The 23,284-nt window shown below is 32.2% G+C and overlaps 1 protein-coding gene and 1 long non-coding RNA gene across 2 annotated transcripts; one reads left to right on the forward strand and one right to left on the reverse strand.

Moving 5' to 3' along the window:
• Positions 1–7,370: 7,370 nt before the first annotated feature.
• Positions 7,371–21,127, reverse strand: LOC114268368 (uncharacterized). Its single transcript, XR_014351098.1, has 2 exons — positions 20,546–21,127; positions 7,371–8,688 (listed from the first exon to the last, which is right to left on the reverse strand). It is a non-coding gene; the product is annotated as an uncharacterized LOC114268368 (long non-coding RNA).
• On the forward strand, positions 13,267–14,881 carry LOC114322279 (putative CCR4-associated factor 1 homolog 11). Its single transcript, XM_082906497.1, has one exon. It carries the CDS (start codon positions 13,502–13,504, stop codon positions 14,348–14,350), a length of 849 nt encoding a protein of 282 aa, XP_082762623.1. The 5' UTR covers positions 13,267–13,501; the 3' UTR covers positions 14,351–14,881.
• Positions 21,128–23,284: the final 2,157 nt, after the last annotated feature.

The raw sequence follows: 23,284 nt of genomic DNA on the forward strand, positions 1-23,284 counted from the left end.
TCAGATTTGATGAATTTTTTGATGAACCATTGAAAATGTTCTGAGAGATAGTCGAATTCAATATGTTTTGACTTTGAATAATTTTAATACGGACCTGAGGGATTAAGTAAGAAAAAAAAATTAATATCATATAAAAAGTGGTGTCAGGAGAACAAAGCATTCTGGATTATTTTCTTTTTTTATTCAATGATAAAAGAATAATTATATATCTAATCACATCAATTATCTAATTTTAGCCAAATACAGTACAAATAATCCCACTCTTAGTCTCTTGACATGTATCCTAAAAGCATCCATTAATAAAACATTTTTTTTTTTATCGGTATGAATTCTTTTTTTAAGTTGATTGCTGAACTTCAAGTATGCAGTTCTCCTCATAATTATAAATTTGTCCCTATCAATTAACAAAAATAAAATAAAGACACATGCGGATGTGAAGGGAGATGTTTTTTATAAAAAAAAAATTGGAAATCCATTTCCTAATCATTATTAATGTTGGATTAAACATAAATACTACAATTTTGAAAATCAAGTTGGTCTACCAAGCACACAAGACGAAACTACTAGAAGAAACAATGTACATTAATCCCCAAGTCAATGGAGACCCCTTCACCCGAAAAGAAACAACGTACATGAATTAATTACATTTTAATTTGGGGCCTACTCAATACATGTTAAGATGATTTTAAAATATTATATATATATATATTGCACACATTTTTATATAAAATTTAAAATATTTTGAAATTTATTATTGCACATATTAGCTAATTTCTTTACTTTTTTGAGTTTCGAAGGAGCTGTTAACAAGTGCATTAGAGTTGTTACATGTTTGCAAAGTTTAGAAGTTGATCAAAATGATTTAAATAAATACATTTTTTGAATTTTTATAAAATATATACATATATATAAATAAATAAATAAAAAATAATGTGACCTAAAAAATAAATAAATATATTTTTTTAGTTTGTGGCAAACAAACGCTATCTGTCTTCAATCTTCTAGTTAGAGAGAGTCGAAAATCCTATGGGGTCAAATCGACCACACTTCATGCAATTGTTTAATTATTTTACACATACAAATTCATAGGGAATCTTACATTTATTTGACACACACTTTTTTTTCCTTCTCTTTTTTTATTTTTAATTTTTTAATTTTTTGTTTTAAAATTTAAAACGTTTTGCATTTATGAATTTTGAACTTGCGACCTCTTATGATCACTTCACACTCTTTAACATCACCATTTTAAGACTTACATTTACTAAATTAATATACTTTAACACAAAATTAAATTATACTTTTATCACTTTTTATCATATAATATATTTTAATAATTCATTGTGAATATTTTAGGGGTTTTTTTTTAAGGTCCCTGGTATTAAGATTTTATAGCGTAAAAAATATCTAATATTTTCATAATGTCTAAGGTTCCTCAATTTGATCTAGAGAAATTTCGTCCAGAGAAATTCTAGATTTCCAAAGAATTTCTCTGGGTTCAGTTTGACCAATTTTCAAACCAGAGAAAATTGATAAATTTTGGACTTCCCAGACCCAGAGAAAATTGACTTCACCAATTTTACTCAGTTAAAGGCAGAGAAAATTAAACAAATTTATCTGCCCTCCTACCTCTCCTAGACTCAACTCTCCAGAGAAAATTTGAACATTTCTCTGGTCTTCCCTTCTTTCCAGAGAAATTTTCCTTCTCTAGCCTTCAGAGAAATTTCCCTCTCCAGAAAAAATTTCTCTGGCCTTCTTGGCCTTCCCTTCTCTCCAGAGAAATTTTCCTTCTCCAAACCCAAAGAAATTCACTCAAACCAGATAAATTCCTCAAACCCAGAGAAATTCGCAAAGAGATGGTGTATGTAGCACGCAGCTCTGAAGAGACCAAAAGCTGGTTTTCAACAAAACCGTGGGCTGAAAAATCACCCATGTGTACACACTTTCCCATGTACCAAAGCCATCAACCAACTAGCATGTGCAGGAATAGACCCACGCCTCACCTCGCGCTGGAACGGAAATCAACAGCACCGCTGGACCACTGTCATGCATGGCGGAACCACCGACCTGGAACAATGGAACCTGAATCTCCATATTTACCAGCTTGGACACCCAGACCAAACGAACCAGGATACACCGACCTCACCCGAGGTGTCATAGACACACTACCGACGACGCATCCGTGTCCAAACTGTAGTAACACTCCAGCGACACACGATCTCACCAACGACATGCTACCAACCTGCGACTATCACCATCCACCGGAGAACCAGAGCAACGAAGCTTCCACCTAGAGACCTACTACAGCAGACCACCAAGTGTCCGCAGTACACAACTGACAGGGGAGACAGAGAGTCAAATTTCTCTGATATGATATATGGTGTGGGTTTAGGGACTTTAGACATAAAAAAATAATATTGTGTATCTCTTCCATTACTAAAAATGAGAGGAACCTTAGATTAATTTTTCTAATATTTTAATATGTGTCCTAAAATCACACCTCAACAAACTTGAACTTCCTCCATGGTTCGTTCGCTGTCATTCCACACATTTTATTAAACAATAATAAACAAGTACTTGGCAGTTCAATGGGCCGAATGCTTGTCGCAAAAAAAATAATAAAAAGAGGATTATTAAAATGCTTATCAAATTCAACATGTATTTCACATGCTTGACTTTTCAGCACATGCCTTCTTTTCTTTTTCTGTTCTTAATCTTATATATGACTAATTAATTGGCCGAAACTTATGTTGCGAGCAATTTGCTCCTTAAAATTACATATGCGAATTTTGTTTGAGATATGTTCATTTACATGAAGATGGTGCTTTGCATGAGTTTCGAAATTAGTCGAAGTATGGATAAATTAGCTCGAACATTCCTCGGCTTTGTTTGGTAGGACTAAAATGTCACACTTTTTTTTTTTTTTTTTTTTAATAAATTTTTTTTAAAAAGGATTCTTATACAAAATACTTCACTAAAACATTTCACTTCTTAGCTTATGTGATTTTTCATGTGACATGATAAGTTTATCATTTTTTTTTTTTTTTTTTTTTGTAAAAACAGTCATAAATTATTTATTTCTTTTTTTTTTTAATTTGTGTGAAAAGTCTTTACTTTTTAATCCTCTTAGTTGAGAAATATATAAAAAGTAAAAAAAAAAAAAATCAAATATATTAAAAAAATTTACTAAAAAAAATAAAAAAACAAAAAAAAACAAATTGCTTGTTTTCTTTAGTGGGCATTTTTTTATTTTAAAAAATTTTATATGTTTTTTTTAGGGTCTTGTAATGAGACTGCAAAGCACAAAGTTCTAAAATTTTTATTTTTAAAAATTAATAAAAAAAAAGGGACTAAAAATTAAAATTACTGACTTTTGGGATTTTGTTAGGTTTGGTTCATGGGAATCAAATAAAATTGAATGAGTATTTTATTAAAATATTCATTTTCACATTTAGTTTACTTAAATAATAATGAAAATTACATTGCATTGCGATGACCATTCTATTATATTTTAGTTTGTTCCAATGAATTAAATGAAACCTTAATTCTTTTATTGAAACTTATGTTCAACAAAATATGATATCAAGATGGCTTAACTACGTGACTTTTCATTTAACTTTAGTCGGTAAAAGTATCTCCAATTATTCACCTATTATTTTATCCAGTTTAAAGCCTGGTTTGGAATATTCAAAAAAATTCAAAAAATTAAAAGGTGACTAAAAAAAGTAAAAAAAATTATCACTATTCACCAAAAAAAATATAAAAATATTAATTTTACACAAAATTATTACAAACAACTCTGACGTCCCACAAGCACAGAGCTGAATTTTTTAGAAAAATTACACAAGTGGGGTTCATAAACAACACGGTGTTGTTCGGCCTGTGGGGGCCATCACGGATCCCATTTTGATAATCTGAACTGTTTAATGTGTAAAACTCGTCGAGTACTATATGTCTGTAAAAAATCACGTTGATTAGATATCGCTAACTATATGATCAAATCAGTTTTGTATAAAAAAAAAAAAAGATGGTGTTATAGTTAACGGTTGAAAAAAACCTAATCGGATCAGACAGCTATTGATATCCGATCAATGTGATTTTTTACAAGCATATAGTGCTCGACGAGTTTTACACATTGAATGGTTCAAATTATCAAAACGGGACTCGTGAGGGCCCCCATGGGCTGAACAGCACTGTCCAATGCAATGTCCGAAAAGTAGACAACTATTTCTTATCATCAATTCACTCTGCCTAGACAGACGGCCATACTGCCTATTGTCCTTATCTTCTTCTACAAACTAATTTATAAAAATTTTTAATACACATTTTTTCGTAAAAAGTCAAAAAATTAACCCAAATAATCATCTTTTTTTCCTAAACTTTTTAATCCAAAAAGTCAAAAAGTGCACTTATTTAGGACACCCCAAACAAGCCCTAAATTTGATGGACTAGTGTTCAAATATCATCTCTAATGACTTCAACAAATGTTAACTAAATCAAGATAGAATTATTTTTTCATCAAAATGGGAACTCATGAAATCATTCATTAAATTTAAATTTAGTAAAAAATTAAAAAGATGAAGTATTATAGATTTACTTTTTTTTTTTCATTAAATTTGACGAAAAAGAAAATTGGAATAAGAGGAAAATTTTAAAAAATATTTTGATGAAAAGATTGGAATAATTCATATCAAATTAAATGTTTTACTCAAATTTTAAATTAAATTAAATGAAAAAAAAAATTAGTAAATAATTGGAGTGGCTCTAATACATCTAGAAGTAATCTGACGAATATAAGCATATAACTAGAGAATAGCGAAATACTATTAGTAATGAAAAGATGAACTGAAATTATTATTTTATCAGAATATATATATTTTTTTATTTGATTCGTCAAAAAATATTATAAATAAAATAATATTTAACTAACAGAAAAAGATGCACCGCTGCTGCCACTGTGCAAGTTAGGAATGAATGCAAGGTTTATCTCCACTGATAGGATAAATATCAGATCTAATCTAATTTCAGCCTTTTCAAGCTCTCTTGGCCTTTAGCAGCCTGTCATTCTCAAGTTATATCCACGAAACTCTTCATATTTATTATTTATATTTATATATATTTTTAATGAAATTGCCTCCAAACTTTTTATGTACCATGAACCTGTCTCATTTATAGCACATGCATGCGTTTGAAAATAGACACTCTAACTTCGTTTGTGGTTAGTTTTTTGATTTTTTAATTTTTTTTTTTATTCTTTTAGTTTGAGATTAAAATGATCTTGTTTATGATAGATTTTTTTAATTTTTTTAATTTTTTTGAGAGAAAAAATAAAATAATTATAATTTGAATGTGACAACTTTAACCTATGATTAAAAAATCTATTTTATCTTTTTATGACTATTTTAGTCCTAACTCATCCCAACTCACATGACAAACCAAGACTCTATTTGCACACCGCATTCTATCCCAGTATATGTCACATTTTATTTTGATTTTTTTTAATTTTTATTTAATTTATATTATTAATTTTGAAATATCTCCAAAATATCCTCCGTTCTCTAATCCTAACTTCACCTCATTAGTATAGTTGCCGCCATCGTCATCAATATACACAGTTGCCTTTTCTGTAGCCACCATTTCCCTCCCCCTCTCCCTTCCCCTCCCTTTCCTCTTCTCATTCCTAACTCCTTCAGCTATTGCTATATTCTCTCTTCCTACTACTGTCATTGCCCTTCCCCATCTCCACCTCACACACATCACTCTACCATCTCCATCGTTACTCGGCCCCCTCCCCCTCCCTTTCCTCTTCTCATTCCTAACTCCTTTATCTATTGCTATATTCTCTCTTTCTACTACTGTCATTGCCCTTGCCCATCTCCACCTCTACCATCTCCATCGTTACTCGGCCCCCTCTCTTTAACTGTGCAATTTTTCTTCACTTGTGAGAAAGCGATCTAGTGAGAGAAAGAAAGAAAGAGAGAGATCTAAAGGGAAAATCTCTAAAGATGATGAAAAAGAAAGATGAGAGGATGGTGACGACAGAAAGGATAGATCTGAAGTGGGTGACAAGTAGCAATAGTAGTCACTAGTGGTAGGAGTGTTGGTTAGTGTTGGAACAATCTTCTATGTAAAATAAATAATTTGAAACTAAATCAAATAAATAAAAAAATTACTTAAATAATTTATTTACCGAAAAGAAAAAAATACAAAATAGATCAAGTCAAGTGTGTGACACTCTATCCTTAAGACAGATTCACCCCGCTTCGGTGCTTACGGATAAATGGCGTTTATCTCCCAAGATACAATGATCTACACAAATTGTAGTAGCACTCCAAACAATTTGTACGTCGAACAAAAACCTGTGTTTTATACTTTCCAAATTTTCCCTAAAATAATATAAAGAATAAGTTGATGCAAGAGAGCAAAAACTGGAAGGAAACAAGTGAATTTCGAATTTGGAGATCTGCTGGAATGGTCCAAGTATTATAGGGCCGAACAGGTATGAATTTCAAACCGAACAAATGCAGTTTGAACCAAATAGGTAAGGTTTGAATTGAACAAATCTGTTGAAAAACAAAACAGGTGCGAACTGTTTGAACCTGCTAGAATTCAATCTGTCCGATTCAACCTGTTTGAACCTGCTAGAAAATGGACTGAAAAAGGGCACTGTTTGGACAGAAAATTTTGGTGCAAAATTTAAATTAATTTCGTTTAGAAATTCAAATAATTTTCTCGCAATAATTTGAAAAAATTCAAATAAATTTTGTCTAAAAAATTAATGTTAGAATCGACCCGATCCATAACTCACACCCGTGCCTACAACCCAAAAAATTAATGTTAGCAGAAAATATTTCTTTTAAAGGCCTATTTTTTCTTTCAGCAATTCCATTTTACTGAGATGAGTAAGGAACGGTGGTTTGATGAATTATTCCATGTTCTTTAAAAAACTCACCAAAAGGTAATTCATATTTACCACCTCTATCACTTCTTAGTTTCTTAATTTTCTTACCAAGTTGATTTTCAACTTCATTCTTAAATTGAATGAAAATTTCCAAAGTTTCATCGTTGGTTCGAATTAAATAAACATATATCTAGTATAGTTATTTATGAAAGTGATAAAATATTTTTTTCTCACCTCTGATTTGAATTGATTTAAAATCACAAATGTCATTATAAATTAATTCAAGTGGTTCCATACTTCTTTCAATTGAATGGAAAAGAGTTTAGTTAATTTTGCCTCAATGCAAATTTCACATTTATTATTTAAATCAATGTCAAATTTAGGTAAACATTCCATATTAATTAATCTACGCAAAAATCCATAATTAACATGTCCTAGTCTACCATACCACAAATTTAAAGACTTAAGTAAGTAAGAAGAACATATATTATTATTAATAACAAAGGGTACAACAGTTATTACATTCATTTTGAAAATGTCATCATATATGTAATATTTTCCTACATACATCCCGTTTTTGATAAGTATAAATTGTCACTTTAAAAAATTAGCCTAAACCCATTTTTACTCAACAGAGATCAGGAGACTAAATTCTTGCGAATGTCTGGTACATGCAGTACATTGTTGAGAGTGAGTTCCTTTCCAGATGTCATCTTCAGAATAATCTTTCCTTATTCTTCAACTTTAGAAGTCGAAGAGTTGCTCATGAAAAGTTGTTCGTTGTTATCCACCACAGAATAATATGTGAACATTTCTTTGTCGGCACACATGTGGCGAATAGCACCAGTGTCCACCTACCATTCTTTAGGATTTCTGACAAAGTTTACCTCGGAAACAACTGCAGAAAGATTTATGTCGTCAACACTATTGGAAATTTTGTCCACTTCGGTTATATTAGCTTGAGCAGGCTTCTTGCTTGATCTTCTTTTGCCTTTGCCTTTGCCTTTGCCTTTGCCTTTGCTACGGCAATCTTTGGCCCGATATCCCTCTTTGTGGTAGATGTAACATTTTCCATTAAACTTGTATTTCTTTGTTTTCCCTCCTTTTAAAGCCTTGTGAGGAACTTTCTCCAAAAAATTTTTGTTTCTTTTCTTTTGGAATATGTTCCTCCACATTTTCCTTAGACTTCATGGAATGCTTACCTGCCTGCTTTTCATAATTGCGGTTGTCCTCCTCAATCCTCAAACGCACAATCAATTCCTCTAAAGTCATTTTTTTGTACTTGTATTTGAGGCAGTTCTTGAATTCCTTCCATCCTTGTGGTAATTTTTCAATTAAGGAAGCAACTTGGAAGGATTTTCTGAAAGATTCTGTATGAATGTCATGCAGAATGGGTTGGAGATCTTGAACTTGGCTGATCACAGTCTTAGAATCAACCATCATAAAATCCAGGAATTTGACAACTAGAAATTTCTTTGATCCAGCATATTCTGTTTTGTATTTTTTCTCTAGAGACTCCCAAAGTTCCTTTGCCGTCTTTATAGGGCTGTAGACGTTGTATAATGTGTTGTCAAGTCCATTCAAGATATAGTTTCGGCAAAAGAAATCAGCATGTTTCCAACCATTGACCGCAACAACCACTTGCCGGTCGGTTTTACCTTCGTTCAGAGTAGGAGCATCCTTACGGAGAAACCGTGCCAGGTTCAGAGTTGTAAGATAGAACAACATTTTCCGTTGCCATCTTTTAAAATCAGTTCCTAAAAACTTCTCTGGCTTTTCACCGTGATTAACTGGCACCGTCACAACAAGAGAGGGGGTTGAAGCAATTGTAGCCACCATATCAGTACTAGTTTAAGTATTAGTTTTAGTAGTCATGAATTCTAAATTATAAAACAAAATTTTATACTACACAGAAAATTTAAACCAAAACTACAGAATTAAATTCTGTAAAAATAAAAGAAATAAGAATTGTAACTTTTATTTCCAATTAATTTGAAAATAAAATAAAATTTTATTTAAACAAATTAATTACACACAGAAAAATATTTTTGTAACACTTCAAAAATTAAAAATACTGAAAACAGAATTTTAATTAATGAAAACTCAGAAATTATTTATGAAACCCAAAATTAATTTCTGACCAACTTCACAAATAAATATTTTGAATTGTTAATGACTACCAGTATATTACTACTAGGTGTCAAAGAAAATAACCAGTATATTACTACTATTTATTTTTTCAACCAGAATATTATTTTGTAAAGCCACAGAAAATAATTTCTGTAAGAAAAAGAAAACAAATGAAACAAATGAAAAATTCTGTTTAAACAGAATAATTCGAATCTGTCTTAAGATTATTGGAACAATCTTCTATATAAAATAAATAACTTAAAACTAAATCAAACAAATAAAAATAAATTATTAACAGAATTTATTTACCGAAATGAAAAAAAAAAAAAAAATAGATCAAGTCAAGTGTGTGACACTCGGTCCTTAAGACAGATTCGCTCCGCTTCGTTGCTAACGAATAAATGGCGTCTATCTCCTAAGATACAATGATCTACACAAATTGTAGTAGTTCTCCAAACAATTTGTACAGTAAACAAAAGCCTATGTTCTATATTCTTCAAATTTTTCCTAAAATAATATGAAGAATAAATTGATGCAAGAGATCAAAAACTAGAAGGAAACAAGTGAGTTTCAGATTTGGAAATCTGCTGGAATGATCCAGGTATTTATAGGGCCGAATAGGTAGGAATTTCAAACCGAACAGATGTAGTTTGAACTGAACAGGTAAGGTTTGAATTGAACAGATCTGTTGAAGAATAGAACAGGTGCGAACTGTTTAAACTACTGCAATTCAATATGTCCGGTTCAACTTGTTTGAACCTGCTAGAAAATGGACTGAAAAAGGGCACTGTTTGGATAGAAATTTTTGGTACAAAATTTAAATTAATTTTGTTTAGTAATTTAAATAAATTTTGTCCAAAAAATTAATGTTAGAACCAATCCGGCCCATACCCATGCTCGGCACGGCTCGGCCGGCGGCACACGTGTGCGTGTGGTGGTTTGAGCTAAGGCTCCCTTTGTCTATAACTTTTTTCTTCTACAAACTTAAGGTGCCCCTTAGGGTCCAACCCAAGTGTGGCCACTTAGAACTTATATAAATATACAAGCTCTCTTTAAGTTTCAATGTGAGACAACTCATTTCAAGGTGACCCACATTTTATCTTTAATAGTCCATTCCACGAATTAGAAAACGACTTCAACTTTTCATTCACTCATAAATGTTTTTGACGTATCGTCTTCACTGTGTGACTCGCCACGCAACAAGGAAAACATCACCTCTTTGGATTTATCCCAAAAGACGTATTGGGACCATTCAAATTTGAACTCAAAATTGGTACAAAATAAGCTTATAAAATCATAAATTCCAACAGTTGGTGGTGTGTGTGGTATTGTCCAAAAGAGTAATATACTTAGACGAATATAATTGGAATAAAAAAAAATGATAAATAATGTGTACTAAAAAATATAATGGTGTGTAAATAGAATTTTCCGTTTAAAAATCATTTGACAATATTTAGCTCTAACTCTACTTCACTCGTTTGGCAACATTTAAAGGTTAGATTTTTAGACAATTTTGTTACATTATTCACTTAATTTTTTTAAACAAGTCATAAAATTATTTAGCATGACTTCATGAAAAAAATGACTAAGGCCTCGTTTGGGAACCATCTTTTTTAGCCAAAAAAGTTACTAAATTAGCCAAAAAGCCAACAACTCATACCAAAAAGTCAAAGATTCTCTTTTCTCTCTACTTTTTGCATATCTTTTCGTAAAAATTCAAAAAGTCATCCCAAACATACTAGTTTTTTTTAGCTCATATTTTAGCCAAATAACCAAAAAATTACTAAACTAGCCTGTTCCCAAACGAGGCCTAAGTAGAAAAATAGTTTACGAATATAACGAGATGTACATCAAACACTCAACCATGAAACAAAATTCATAATAGATTATTTAAAATTTTTATGGTACAGACCACAATATTTATAATGTTTGGGTATGTTCTATTAAAATATTAGTTATAACTTAATTATATATATTGTAGTAGTAGTTATGATTTATTGTAATATTAATTATGGTATTATTTTAATTATAACTTATGCGGTGTTTAGTTGATAATCACTTCTTTTTTTTTTTTTTTAAATTATGATTTGTATAGGATTAAGTTGACATTACTAGATTACTACAAACATATAATAAATTTATGAGGTACACATGCAACAATCATACAACAAGAATTACCTATACAAGTGATAAAAAGACTCAAATCAAACTCTTTAAGATTTAAGGTTCTTGTTTAACAACTTAATCCCATGAATTAGATTTATGCTCAAAGATGTATATTTAAAATTGAACCGAGCTTTTATTCAGTCCAAAAGAGATTGTTTGGAATAAACTAAATAAGTGCACTTTTTGACTTTTTATGAAATATGAGTTGAATATGAGTTGGATTCGAAATGATATAGTAGAGAGGTGATGTGACTTAAATAAGATGATGTGACTTAAATAGAATAGTAATTTTTTGACTTTTTTAAGTTATGCCAAACGAAACCTTTGGCTATAATATTTTTTCCCGACTCGTAGTGCACATGGTATGTTTATGTTAGAGTCTTATGTGTATATCATTAATAAAAAAATAATAATATTAATTTAATAATTGTAATATTTTTATTTTATTTTATTGTGTTTGACTCAAAAAAATAAATAGTCACATCACCTTATTTGGTTTCAATTTTCTGGATCCATTTTTCAAAAAATTGGAGTTTTTTTTTTATTTTCAATATTTTTTTGTTTTCACTGAATATTTTCAATATTTTAAGCAATTTTTTTAATTTTTTTTATAGATACACCGAATATAAATACACTTAAAAAGTATAATATTTGTGAAAAAATCTTTAAAAAATTTACTAAATAACAAAAATATAAACAAATACGAAAACTTAGTACATTTTGGTATTCTTGTATATTTATTGATTTTTTTACAAGTATTTTATTTTTTAGATACATTTGAGTAAGATAAATCTAAAAAGTAAAAAAAAAATGTTTAAAATTTTAAAAATATTCACTAAACAAATACAAAAAATAAAAAACATAATTTTCAAAAAATTGAAACAAACTTACAATATAAACGACCTTTGGTATATGAGAAAAATTATATCAATCAGATACTTAAAATATCTCCAAAGGCCTTTTTATATCAGTCATGTTAGCTATTATAGTTAGTATCATCATATTTTATTTACTCTAACAGGTTAGTTATTACAATAACTATTTTAACAAAATCTTTAAGTTACATTTGAAGAGTCTTGGGAGACTTCTAAAATAATTTTTGTATATCAATAGATAAAATAAAGAGTAATATTGAAATACATAGATAAAAATAAAAATTAGATAAAATAAAAAATATGCCTTATATATTTTAGTTAATGAAAAATAAAAAATATGATTAAAGATGTTTTTATAATAGAAAATATATATATATTATAAAACAAAAAAAAAAAACTTAAACTTCTGTTTATCCTACTATAAAATGACACTACAAAATGATGCGGCAAAATTAATATTAATCATTTTAGTTAAAAAATAAAAAAAATATTATAAATTACCACATTATTTTATTTATTTTTTGCACTTCTTTTTATAAAAAATTAAAAAATTATTAAAATAATCTATTCTTAAATGAAACCTTCGTTTGGAAAGTTAGCTTTTAAATTTTTTGGACTCTTTTAATTTGGTTTAAAAACTTATATTTAGAAAAATTACAACTAATTTGATAATTATAAAAACAAAATAAAATAAAATAATTACAATTTAAATATACTATTTTACCGTATTAATTATTTTATCCTTAACTTTCTCCCCCCAAACAAGTCCTAAATAAATATGATTCATTAATATAATTTTGTGAATAATTTTTCATGGCATTGTTAGAACCAAATGTAGAACAAGTCTCATATCGGTTACCTTATATATCAGTCAAATTATAACGCGTTGAACTTGGACCCGGCCGCCGCTGGAACACCACCAAGGATCCTCTAGAGTGAAATTTTCCTAAAGTTTCCTAGAGTGCTACATTGTGTGGTTGAGATTTACTGACAAGTCACATCAATTTTTCTGATGTGACTTGCCAGTAAATCTCAACCACATAATGTAACACTCTAGGAAACTTTAGGAAAAAATCACTCTAGATGATCCTTGCTCCTGGAACACAGCTCTCTTTTTCTCTCTCTCAAACTTTTTCCACGTCGACACCTACTATAATAAATAAAATACAGTCTTCTATCTCTCTCTCTCTCTCTCTCTCTTACACACACCTGTTATTCATTGCATCAAATCCCCTCTTTCGAAGCAACATCTTCACTCCATTCACACACCCACCTCCTCATTTTTATATAAAAATTCACCTCACAACTCTTTTCTCACCACAAACCCCAACAATCATCACCTCACAACTCTCTCTCTCTCTCTCTCTCTCTCTCAGATCTGAAACAGAGGCAGTTGTGGATTCATATACTCAATACTTGCATAAATATAATCATGTCCGGAGACGACTTTGATCTGAAACCCAAACCCAAACCGGTGGTGGTCCGAGAAGTCTGGTCGAGCAATCTCGAGTCCGAGTTCGATCTGATCCGAGACCTAATCGATCGATACCCTTACATATCCATGGACACGGAATTCCCAGGCGTGGTGTTCAGACCCACCACCGCGAACGACAACCGCATGCGGCGGCTCCTCCCGTCGGACCACTACAAGCTCTTGAAATCAAACGTCGACGCTTTGAATCTCATCCAGCTCGGTCTCACTCTCACCGACGCAGCCGGAAACCTCCCGGACCTCGGCTCCGGCGAGAGCGGCTTCATTTGGGAGTTCAATTTCCGTGACTTCGACGTCGCGCGTGACCCCCACGCGCCGGACTCCGTCGAGCTCCTCCGCAGCCAGGGCATCGATTTCGACCGGAACCGGTCCGATGGAGTCGACTCGGCCCAGTTCGCCGAGTTGATGATGTCTTCAGCTCTCGTGTGCAATGACTCAGTGAGTTGGGTGACGTTTCACAGCGCGTATGACTTTGGATACCTCGTCAAGATCCTCACGCGCCGCCAGTTGCCGAGTGGACTCGAGGACTTTTTGGGAATTTTAAAAATATTTTTTGGAGACAGCGTTTACGATGTGAAGCATTTGATGAGATTTTGTCACAGCTTGTACGGTGGGTTGGACCGGGTTGCGAGAACGCTAGAGGTGGAACGGGCGGTCGGGAAATGCCACCAGGCCGGTTCGGATAGTTTGTTGACGTGGCATGCGTTTCAGAAGATGAAAGACATCTACTTCGTAAAAGATGGACCGGAAAAGTATGCCGGTGTTTTGTATGGATTAGAGGCTTTCTAGAAATTAATAAAAATTTAGAGTTGATATAATTAATTCTTTGTAAATTAAGTTGGGCAGTTTACTAAATTAATTGATACATTAATTAGTGCAAGCAACATTATTTTTACTAAATTAATTGATACATTAATTAGTGCATGTAACATTATTATTACCGGAATTGAATTGAATTTTTTGTTCACAAAAAATGATTACTGTTTCAGCTTTGATATCTTGTACGGGATGTTTGGGAAGAAAAAAAATAGTTCAATTTAGGCTAAAATTCACAAAAAAACAAAATAGGTTAAAATAGTTAATAAGATAAAATATCACATTAAACCCATAATCATTTCAATTTTTCTCTCACAAACATCACATTCAATCACAAAAAAATCCAATCATCTTTTCAAACACAAAAATTTTAACCTACTAAAATAGTCAAAAACTAAAATAGCCTACTAAAATAGTCACTTCCCAAACGAAGCCGTAATCAAACATGGTTTTTTTTGGGAAGTCTGGTACCCTACGACACAATAAAAATGTGTAATTTTATCATAATTTTTTGTAATATTAATCACAAAACAAGTAATTTTATCATAAATTGACGTAATAAAATGTCTAAAATTTTATGATTGATGTTATAAAAATTTGTATCTTAGTTTTAATATTTTTTATTATGTTAATTTATGATGATGTTATATATTTTGTGATGATATTATGAAATTTAGTGAATAAGCTTACAAATTTAGGACGTATAGCGTATTTTGACAATTGGATTAGAAGTTATTTTTTTTGACTTTTTCATTTTTTTAAATTATATTTTAATGTGTTTGGTTTGAAAGTCAAATGTGAATAAGCTTACACAATTTTTTTAGGGATTTTTATTGATAAATCCCATTTAGAAATGTTTTAATTCAAAAAGTTCATGAAGAAATTTATTAACCCATTTAGTCCCATGTATGTATAGTTTTATTCTATAAAATCATTTTTTTTGATTTACACTATTTTTTTAGACTCTTATGCCCTTTTATTTAATTTTGATACCCCTTACAAATATTTTTTCAACGGTTAGCAATTTTATGATGTAAATATTCATATTTTAACATTTACATTGGTAAAAATGTAAAATTGGCCCGTGGCCCGTAGGCGGTCCGAAGATCGCTCCCGGGCCGGGGCAGGCCCGGTCCGTTAACAATGTGAATATTCACATCGACATTTTAACATTCACATTGATAGAAGTGTAAAATTGGTCCGCGGCCCGTGGGCGGTCCGAAACTCGTGGCCCGTGGGTGCCCGGCCCGACCCGTTGACAATGTAAATATTCATATTAACATATTAACATTCACGTTGATAGGAGTGTAAATTGACCCGCGGCCCGTAGGCAGCCCGAAACCTGCCCGCGGGCCCGGCCCGGCCCGGCCTTTTTACAATGTAAATATTCTCATTGACATATTAACATTCACATTGATATGAATGTAAAATTGGCTCGCGGCCTGTGGGCAGCCCGAAGCCGGCCCGTTGCCCGGGACGGGGCGGGCTGTAAATATTCATATTTTAACATTCATATTGATAAGAATATAAAATTGGCCCGTGGCCCGTGGGCGGTCCGAAGTTCGCCCCCGAGCTGGAGCAGGCCTAGTCCGTTGACAATGTAAATATTCACATTGACATGTTAACATTCACATTGATAGAAGTGTAAAATTGGTCCGCGGCCCATGGGCGACCCGAAACTCGCCCGTGGCACGTGGGCTGCCCGGGGTGGGCCCGGCCTGGCCCGGCCTAGCCCGTTGACAATGTGAATATTCACATTAACATATTAATATTCACGTTGATAGGAGTGTGAAATTGACCCGTGGCCCGTAGGCGGCCCGAAACCCGCCCGAGGGCCACCCCGTTTATAATGTGAATATTTATATTGATATGTTAACATTCACATTGATAGGAGTGTAAAATTGACCCGCGGCCTGGCCCGTTTACAATGTGAATATTCACATTGACATGTTAACATTCACATTGATAGGAGTGTAAAATTGGCCCACGGCCCTTGGGCTGCCCGAAGCCCGCCCGTTGCCCGGGGCGGGGCAGGCTTTAAATATTCATATTTTAACATTCACATTGGTAACAATGTAAAATTGGCCCGTGGCTCGTGGGCGGCTTGAAGCTCCCCCCTGGGTCGGGCCGGGCCCGGTCTGTTGACAATGTGAATATTCACATTGACATGTTAGCATTCACATTGATAGAAGTGTAAAATTGACCCGCGGCCCGTGGGCGACCCGAAACTCGCCCGCCGCCCATGGGCGGCCCAGGACGGGCCCGGCCCGGCCCGTGGACAATGTGAATATTCATATTAACATATTAACATTCACGTTGATAGGAGTGTAAAATTGACCTGCGGCCCGAAACTCGCCTGCGGGCCCGGCTCAGGCCGGCTCGTTTACAATGTGAATATTCACATTGACATGTTAACATTAACATTGATAGGAGTGTAAAATTGGCCCGCGGCCTAGAGCGAGTTCGACCTGTTGACAATGTGAATATTCACATTGACATGTTAATATTCACATTGATAGGAGTGTAAAATTGTCCTGTGGCCCGTGGGCCACCCGAAGCCCTCTCGCGGCCCGGGCAAGCTCGTTTGGGCCTAGGCCCGAGCCCAGCCCGAGAACTTGGGCTAAGACCTGGGTCATCACTTTGAAGCTCGGTCCGCATAAGGCCCATTTAAGGCTCGGGCTCGCCAGAGGCCCAGTGTCTTTTTTGTGAAAAATAATAAAATTTTTGGAGAAAAAATTAAAAAGAAGTAAAAAAAAATGGCGAGGCTCACCCAAGCTCGACCCAAGCCCAAGTCTAGGCCCAAGCCCCTTGGCTCGACCCACCGGGGCACCTAAAGCCTGAATACCTTTGTGCCAAGGCTAGGGCCTAGGCCTAATTTTTTGGCCTGTGGGCCGGTCCGGTCCGGCCCGAATTTTGGCAAGCACCCATGAGGCTTTACATGGGTTGGCCCCGGCCCGGGCTGGGCCGAGCCCCTACACATTGATGATATGAACTTTCACATTAGGGGTATTTTGGTAATTATGTCACCCATAAGACTTATTGAAACATAAAAAAATAATGTGGACTAAATGGAACATAAGTAGATAAAAAGGGTATTTTGGTCTTCTTACCTCAAATAGGAACATTCACATTGACGGTGTGAACATTCACATTGATGATGTGAACATTCACATTAGGGGTATTTTGATAATTATGTCACCCATAGGACTTATTGAAACATAAGAAAGTAATGTGGACTAAATGGAACATAAGTAGATAAAAAATGTGTTTTGGTCTTCTTACCTCAAATAAGAACATTCACATTGACGGTGTTAATATTCACATTGACAATGTGAACATTCACATTAGGGATATTTTGGTAATTATGTCACCCATAGGATGTGAACATTCACATTAGGGGTATTTTGATAATTATATCACCCATAGGACTTATTGAAACATAAGAAAATAATGTGGACTAAATGGAACATATGTAGATGAAAAGGGTATTTTGGTCTTCTTACCTCAAATAGGAACATTCACATTGACGGTGTGAACATTTACAGTGTGAACATTCACATTGACGATGTGAACATTCACATTAGGGGTATTTTAGTAATTATGTCACCCATAGGATGTGAACATTCGCATTAGGGGTATTTTGCTAATTATGTCACCCATAGGACTTATTGAAACATAAGAAAATAATGTGGACTAAATGAAATATAAGTAGATGAAAAGGGTATTTTGGTCTTCTTACCTCAAATAGGAACATTCACATTGACGGTGTGAACATTCACATTGACGACGTGAACATTCACATTAGGGGTATTTTGGTAATTATGTCACCCATAGGACTTATTGAAACATAAGAAAATAATGTAAACTAAATGGAACATAAATAGATGAAAATGGTATTTTGGTCTTCTTACCTCAAATAGGACCTAATGGAATAGTAAAAAAGAATGTAGGTTGGATGGAATAAATCTCTTAGAAAAAGAATTTATCAAAAAAAACTCCCATTTTTTTTAATAAAATTTTAAAAAAAAAAAACTGAAAAATTAGCTTTAATTTTTTTCCCAAAAGAAGCCTATGTATATGGTATGAACCTCATTTTTTTGTTTTTGTTCCAATCAGTTGTTAACTAGATTACTATTATTTATTTATTTATTTGTTAAATAAAAATAAAAAAATGAATCAGTTTAAATGTTAATAGAAAAGGTTTAATAAAACAAAATAAAACTACGGGCAAATTAGATTTTATAGTTAATAGTTTGTGTATTGTGCATTTTGATTTTTTTAATTTCAATTAATTTAATTTTAATTATAAATTTGTAATTTCGTCGCAATCTAATTCACTCGATAAGGACAATTAATTTTTTACACAAAAATTATGCATATACCTGCACATGAAATGTTTTAGAGGGTATAATAGGCATATGCACCATGCACAGATATGTACTGAAAGCAATGAAAATGATAGTTCGAGTTCGAATCCTCTGTCGTTCTTTCCTCCGGCGTCCCCTACCATGGTTCAAAACGACGTTGTTTTGGTTAAATTTTTTGTTTTGTTTTGTTTTCTTTTGTCCTCCCCTTTTCCTTTCTATCTCATTTGCTTGAACCCTTACCCATTGACAGAGGTAGAGGTGAAACAAAGTAGTAGGTGCAAGCAATGACTGCAACGCGAGGCGGTGAGTGGGCTACAACTGAGGCGACGAGTCAGCTACGACTGAGTACATCCATTTGGGTCCTCTGCTTCGTCTTCTTCGCTGAATTTTGCATCTTCTGTTTTGGGGTTTCTTCGAAAGCGAAGATCAGAAATGGGTTTTTGGTTTGCACTTCCAAGTGCTCGGACAGTCGGCCTCTCATCGGTGTATTGTTCGAGCCATTTGAAGAGGTGAAGGAGCTCACACTCGTCCCTACTTTCCCCCCACTCTTCCATTGCTCGCCAGAAATATTCTGATGAATGCGAAGATCAAAAATGGATTTCTAGGTTTTTGGTTTACTTTTTTAATTTTTTTTATAATTTTGATTGATATTCATTAGAAATAGTCTGATGAATGCGTAGATCGGAAATGGATTTTTAGTTTTCTTTTCTTTTGTTTTTCAGTGATATTCATCATAAAATATGCTTATCTATTTGATTATCTGTTGTTTATCATGTTTATCCCAAACACTTATTCGATTATTTGTTGTTGTTTATCATGTTTGGGTCATATTTTCTCAATCTCAGATTGAGTTTATTTTCTTTTCTTGATTGATATTCAAAATCAAATTCAATGGGAAATCTTCGAATCAGACTTCTCGTCGCCGACGCTGTCCTTTAACTTCGTCACATTATGGGGTTTGATACAAACAATCTAAAATCAAAATATTTGGTTTGGTTAGATCAGTCTTGAAGTATATTGCAATCAACAATAGCAGGTAAGAATGAATATTGCAGGACCTCACCTCTGCCTCTGTCAATAGGTAAGAGTTTAAGCAAATGAGACAGAAAGGAAAAGAGGAGGAGAAAAGAAAGAAGAAAAAAAAAAAAAAAAAAAAAAAAAAAAAAAAAACCAAAACGACGCCGTTTTGAACCATAGCAGGGGACGTCGCAGGAAAGAACGGCAGAGGATCCGGACTCGCGTCGGCACTGATAGTATCGCTGCTAGGATTGCTTTTAGAGTGAGTGCGTGAGCGAGCGAGACATCCTTACTTTCTGCGATTACTGAAAGCGATCAAAGAGATAGCATAGTTGCTCAGAGGACCGTTGCTAGAAGGGTCACTACTAGAGATCATCTTTAGGGTGAGAGAGCGAAACATCCTTAGAGCATCTCCAATAACGTTGTCAAAGGAGATGCCAAAGTTATAATTTGACAAGAGTAAAAAAAAAGGGTCTTCAATAGAATTACCTGTCAAATATAACAAATGCCATTTCTAGTATCAAATTTAACAGGAGGTTTGGCATTTGTCAAACATGCCACATCATCAAAGATATTTGGACTCCAAAGTGAATATAAACAAACAAAAGTGTAAATGAATCATTTGCAAGAACACAATCAAAACAAAAATAGAAATAAATTGAACAAATTATATTAACAAATAAAAAAATATAATTATTACAAAAATAAAAACATGATTTTTCCTTCATCATAGCAACGACAATCACGAAGTACAAGAAGGCTATGGAGGAGATGGAGAACAAACCTCAATCTTGATGTGACTTCACCGTATACTCTGAATCAGTTGCCGAAGAGCATGCCCGCTACACCACTACCTCCATCAAGGTTGATTTCATGACATTGGTTGACTTGAGAGAGGGTTTTGGTTTAGGGGAGTTTGAATGAGGATTTCGGTTTGGGAGGGTTTGAATCAGGGTTTGTGAGAGTTTGAATTTAGGTTAACCATTGGGTTTGAATGAGGGTTTCAGTGAATCGATGGAGAAAGGGTTTGACAATTTCGGACTGAGTGGGTTTTAGAGGATTTCATTGGGTTTCAAATTGATCTCGCCGGAGCTGAAAAAGGAGACAGAGGAAGACCTTGGGTGCGTGAGAAACCCTCTGAATAAAGAGGTTGTGTGGTTGGAGATGCTCTGATCAGTGGAGGTTTTCAATTAATCGATGGGCGTTAACAAGAAGAGATTAATCGATGGAGATGCTCGATTAATCGATGGAGGTTTTTGACATATTCAACTGCCGGAGTTAAAAAAGGGAGGGGGAGAGAGAGAGCCGAAGGAGAGAACAAGAGTGAGAGACAGAAGATGAAAGTGAGAGATAGGAGTGAAGGTTCTAGATAGAGCCGTTGGGTGAAGTAAATTATATATATAGATATATATATATATTAATTTTTTCAATTTTTAAAAAAATTTTATAATTTTTTTTTAAAGAAAGGTCATACAAGACAAAAAAAATAAAAATAAAATAAACAATAGAAAAAAATTACTCAAAAATCCATATCTAAACATCACCTACAAAATTGAAAAAAAAGTTGATTGTAATTTGCCAAAATGTCATGTGATTATTGGAGTACCATTGCTATAATTTAATAATTTGTTACTGTAAATTGCCAAATTATAATTTTGGAAATACTATTATAGCAATTTGTCATTAGAATATATCATGCAATCACCATGATTTTTTTTTCTTTGCTTTACCAAATGATTAAGACATTATTTACAAACATAAATATATATATATATATATATATACAATCACAATATCCAACAATTATAAAGTGGTGAAAACGCATTTTACATTTGCATGATATTTTTATACATTCTATTTTACGTATGTATATACTAGCGTATAACTTGTACTATATATGGGGTTGCATAATAATCAATAAAATTATTTTTTAATGAATTAATTTTTTTTACAATAAACTATCTCTTTTTTTGAATTTTTTAGTCTTTAATGATTTTTTTTTTAAAATTATGTCAATTTTATTTATTTTCCCCATTCGTCTTGTGTAGATGAATATATATAAAAAGTAAAAACTGAAAAATTGTATATAAATAAATTGAAAAATACAAAAAAAAGTTTATTATTTTTTTGTTTGTTTGTGTTTTTCGAATTTTTTTTCAAACTCTTAAAAAAATTCAAATTATATATTTTTAAAGTTTCAATTCGTCTTTTCTTTTTAAATTGGATGTTAGTTAATAAATGGTTAAAATTTTTGTTTTGACTCCTTTTTTTTTCAAAAACTTTTTTTTATTTTAAGTTAGATATGATTAGATGTATTTTATGTCACATGCATATTTTAATTTAAAGAAAATTAAATATGTTCAAATTTTAGACTAAAATAATAAGTGGAATTACTTTTGAGTGCAATTACATTTTGACTTTTTCAAAACGTTTTTTTTTTTAGTTAGGGGTGGATATGACTACAAATTTTATTTTTTTTTACTTTTATATAAAAAAAATTTAAATTTAAAATTATAGAAATAGAATACAGATATAGATAATATTGTTAATATATGCCATAAATAGTTCACAAATTAAAAAAAAAATTCATATTAATCAAGGAATCAATTAAAACTTTAAAGTTAAATAACCAATGGTAATTTTCCATGTGTATTTATATAATTTTTAAAAAAATTAAAATTTTATAAAAATAGTGTTTGAACTTGGAGATCAAAAGCCTAACAGATAGATATATATTTACATCTTAATTGAACTTTGAGCATAAAGAAAATTGTAGAAAAAAAATATATATATATATATATATATATTTTTTGAAATGAAGATATTGTTTATCTTTAAAAACTATTATATAAAAAAGTTGCAACAAAAAAATTCTCTCAAAAAATATGATAATAAAATTTCTCCAATATATATTTTTCAAAAGCATCATAGTAATAGTACACCAAAAAGAAAAAAGAAAAGAAAAGAAAAGCTAGCAATACACGGTTATACAGTGGCGGAGGGAGTGAACGTCGAGGGGATTCACGTGACCCCGGATCTTGGATTTTTTTTTATTTTTAGATTTTGTAAGGATAAAGAAAATATTTTAAATGAAAAAATTATAAAAATATTATTAGAGTGAAATGTCAATAACATTTTAAAAATTATGAGAACAATAATAGTTATTTTAATTAAAAATAAAGAGACTATTATAAATCATATTATCTATGAAAAATTTTGTATGTAATGGTGATGTCATTATTATTGTCATGCAAGCATAAGTAATCTCACTATAAAGATCTGAAATTTATTGGATTGTTAGTTACATTTGACATGTGAGGTTCACTCTCTATGTGTTTATATACTATTAGTTTGTGATATCACATATCAAGGATGACGTGATATTACCATTATATTGAATTTTTAATCAATTTTTGTGTTAAAAAAATTATCATTATATAATTTATTTTGAGACTTATATCCATATTTTTTTTTGTATTATCCATGATACATTAGTTACACATAATTTTTTTTTTATATTTCT

This window comes from Camellia sinensis, chromosome 14 (genome assembly GCF_055761805.1).
Source record: "Camellia sinensis isolate YWXY chromosome 14, ASM5576180v1, whole genome shotgun sequence".
Classification (NCBI taxonomy): Eukaryota; Viridiplantae; Streptophyta; class Magnoliopsida; order Ericales; family Theaceae; genus Camellia; species Camellia sinensis.